This window comes from Eimeria mitis, genomic scaffold (genome assembly GCF_000499745.2).
Source record: "Eimeria mitis Houghton genomic scaffold, Emh_scaff2044, whole genome shotgun sequence".
Taxonomy (NCBI): Eukaryota; Apicomplexa; class Conoidasida; order Eucoccidiorida; family Eimeriidae; genus Eimeria; species Eimeria mitis.
This window is the reverse complement of record NW_024015113.1, coordinates 1,080-4,809: the sequence shown is the minus strand read 5'-3', so window position 1 is coordinate 4,809 and position 3,730 is coordinate 1,080. Positions and strand designations below refer to the sequence as shown.

At 51.8% G+C, this 3,730-nt stretch overlaps 1 protein-coding gene across 1 annotated transcript; it reads left to right on the top strand.

Moving 5' to 3' along the window:
- Positions 1 to 1,335: 1,335 nt before the first annotated feature.
- EMH_0047790 (uncharacterized protein) lies at positions 1,336 to 3,319 on the top strand (the record flags this gene model as incomplete). Its single annotated transcript, XM_038022406.1, is given in 5 exon segments — positions 1,336 to 1,598; positions 1,602 to 1,645; positions 1,747 to 2,571; positions 2,575 to 2,582; positions 2,735 to 3,319. Coding segments are annotated over 5 exon segments (1,725 nt in total).
- Between the last annotated feature and the right edge of the window lie 411 nt (positions 3,320 to 3,730).

Below are 3,730 nucleotides of genomic sequence, written 5' to 3'. Positions count from 1 at the left end.
AATCAAATAGAGTGAAGAGGCACATATAGAACGTGAACCGTAAAAGGCAGAATAAGAAGGACTAGAAGCACACTAAATCTTTATGGCATGCGCAGTATACAGTAACCCACGACCAAACCCAATCAATGGTTCGACGTCCCCACAAGTCATTGAGCACAGCGGTGGTAGACCGGCTATGCAAGCCCCATACATCCTCCCAACCTGAATAAAAATTACTCGGAACAACGCATTGTCGAAGCGAACTTATTTGCTGAAGACTTATTCCCACTGAAAGCACATAGATTGCCGGTGGTCTGGCGGCCGGTGTAGGCGGGTATTAACATCTCACATCGTCTATTCCCCTCCTCACGCCGCTGGTACCCATCACACTAAATTCAAATTAAGCTGCAAAATCTACTAGTACGGGAGACGCGCCATTTCTATAGGACTCTATTGCAACAGTTAATCCACAGTGGTCCGTGTAGCGTTACTGGTTGTCTGATGACCGATATCGCGAACTTCTGCCTCCAAAAGGGGAATTAGTGGCTTATAAAGTAGTACGTAATGATGCTCAGCACATAATATTCTCAATAGCATCGTCTAGAGAGCAGAGATGCAGCTGTTCACTCAGTCTGTTAGCGAGGGGTCTCGGGCAATCGACGTATCGCTGCATGGCCAGACATGCATAGTCTCACGTGATGCAGGGAACGGCGACGGAATGAATGATTTCAGCGAGACTGTTGAAAACAAATCGAAATATTAGTTCCATTTGGATTCTATTTGTTATCCCTTTTTATATTTGTTTACCTACCCGCTGTACCTTTTTTTCTGTCTGAGGAGCTGCCCCCTAATCCCTCTACCTACACCACTGCCATATTCTGTGGAAAATATTTAGTATGATGCTTTGCTTAAACTTAGACTCACTTTCACTCTGGACGGCCTTTTCAGGAACAGCAGAACAAATATAGGGCACTTAATGCCCTACAATTGAGCTTCCTTTCTGTAAGCGGTGAGGAAGACAGCGGTGCATTCGGCGCAATCGAGGAAGCTTACTGCTGCTACATGTTGTGTGGTTGATGATTTTCAGTGTAAATCTGTGAACAAATGTACGAGGAGCATAATTTTTTTCAGGAGAATGCAACTCCAAGCGCTGCGTCCGCCGTTGCCTCCCCGGAGTTGCCACCGGTGGAATCGACCTTTGCCCATTCGGCTAAGTTGAAAGGCAGAGCCAGTCGTTCCGGTTCGTGCTTACGTGCTGTTATGGCTGCTTTAGCATCCATCGCGGCAATTACGTTTCTCCTGTTTTGGTGTTCGCGTGTCTACAAGAGACGTGCAGTCCTGGGCCTCCGAAGCCGCATGCTAGCCACGGAAGACAGTGACGAGCCGTTTAGCGTCTGCGACCCACCTGGTGACGACGATGAGGAGCGACAGAGCCAGGGTGCTTATCCTCCCGAGCGGCAGCTGCCCTTCAAAAAAAGATATTTGTCAAGAGTGGGTGAAACCGGTAATGGTGGTGATGATCCCCAGCAGCAAGAGCAGCAGGAGCACCGTGACGAAGACGCTGCACCTCTTTTCGGCGTATCTCGAGCTCAGGGGTATTCAGAGGCAGAGCAGGTTGANGTGACGAAGACGCTGCACCTCTTTTCGGCGTATCTCGAGCTCAGGGGTATTCAGAGGCAGAGCAGGTTGACCCCTCGCAAATTCTGGTTCGCAGCCCACCGTCTCCGTCGAAAATGCGGCTGCAGACACAGCTTGATTCGGCCACAGGAGTAATGAATATCCCTCCAAACCAGGAGACTGCTGAGCGTGATACTCCAGCTGCAACCAGAAACACGCCACTGCAGGTCCGGCTGCTGCAGCGACAGTTGCGGCTCATGAAGCGGCAACTGCAGAGGGAGCGGTTGCACCATCAGCGGCAGCTGCTTCGCCTCCGCCGGAAGCATGCTCATAGGGAAAGATCTCGTCATCAGCTGCAGCAGCGCCTGTATATGGAGATGATGCGTCAGCATCAGCTGTGGCAGCAGCTTTGGAAACAGCCGCTGCTACAACAGCAGCAGCAACCCCGGTTCGGAGTGCTGCAGCAGCTGCTGCAAGAGCACCAGCTGCTGCATCAGTCCTCGCTTCAACAGGAAATGCAGCAGCACTTGGTTGGACAGCAAGAGCAGTTGCACGCAGTGCAACGGGAGTTGCAGCAGATCCTGTTTCAACCACAGTACTACCGGCAACTAACACGACCGCCCGTGCAGTATGCAGCGCCGCCGGGGGATCGTGAACAGCAGCAGAGAGAAGAGAGTACGGGTACGCAAGCGAAGCGCGGGATGCATCGCCATGTGTCGCAAGCTGCAGACCTTTCCTGGGAGCAGCAGCTGGTAGATGAATGGATTGATCCTGAGTCTACAACGTCTGGGACGCCGGAGCTCGGCATCTCTCAACAGGCGTTGCAGTTTTCTGCTCCTGCAACATCATCATATATCTCGACATCCGAGGTTTCGAGCATGGGGGGGATTACTGGATCGCTGCAGAGCTTCAAGGGTCCGGCCGCTTCTGGTTTGAACGTTGGTGGGAGAGCCGGCGGTGCTGTAGGAGCAGCTGNAGCTTCAAGGGTCCGGCCGCTTCTGGTTTGAACGTTGGTGGGAGAGCCGGCGGTGCTGTAGGAGCAGCTGCTGGATCGAGTTCGGTACTGGCTGAGCTGCTTGATCACCCTGATTATGTTCCCGATTCGTTGAGAAATCATCCGGTTATGCATCTGCCGCAGCGAGTAATGAACGTGGCGCCGCGTTCGTGCTTAGTTGACTTGGAGCGAGCCGTGGCAACTCAACAGGGTAGGCGTGACCTCGTAACTATGTTGTTGAAGGCCAATCACCTGCTGTCGCGTCAGGTTTTGTATTTTACTGACTTGAGGCACTTGGCGCGTATAGCAGAGGGAATGATAGAGCACGGAATGATCCATCAGTCTCAGGACCTGTCAGAGCAAAGGCCGTGGTTCGCAGTTGAGCGGCTGGGAATGCGTTTTCTCCTGATGGATTCTGTGGTCTCTGCCTTGATCGTTATCGGGCAGGAGGTCAATGCTGCTAGTTGGAAGCGCTTCACAGATACCATTGGCCACAGAGGTCCCCTGCCACCCCCACGAAGGCGAGTCACCCAATGGCGAAACACATTCACCAGCATTCTGGCTAAGGAGCTCAGCAGGGGAATACAAACACTCAAGACGGGAAGGAGGCTGGCTCCACAACACCTCCTGAAGATCCACAGGATGCTCTTCTGTTCGGCGCTTTCCCCCACCCGTTTTAAAAGGAAGGACTTCGATCCGTTTAGGGCAATTTGCACCGATGAGCGGTAGCATTTCTCACCAGAAACTCCGATTTTGCATGTACTTCTATGGAAAAGGAGGAAAGCTTAGGAATGTCCACATTTGTAGATAAAATAACTAGTTGTTCTGTGCACGCTCGTCTTCATTTCGCACCAGCTGCTATTACAGTGCCGACTAGTGAGTCGTTGACGAGCGGACGGATATAGTTATTAACCATTTGGGGCGGATGCCCGCACAATAAATTCAGGGTTCAAGGACACCCATTTGCAGGTGCTGTTCTTCGGCTAGAATGTGAACGAACCGCAACCGGTGCAAGCAACTAAAGTGAAATTAACCACAGTTGACAAGAGATGTAACAAATATTTGACTGCCTTTTGTCTCATTTAACCGAGTTGCGTTCGTTTTTGTTGGGGCCGGAGGCGATTCAGGCGCTCCGGGAGT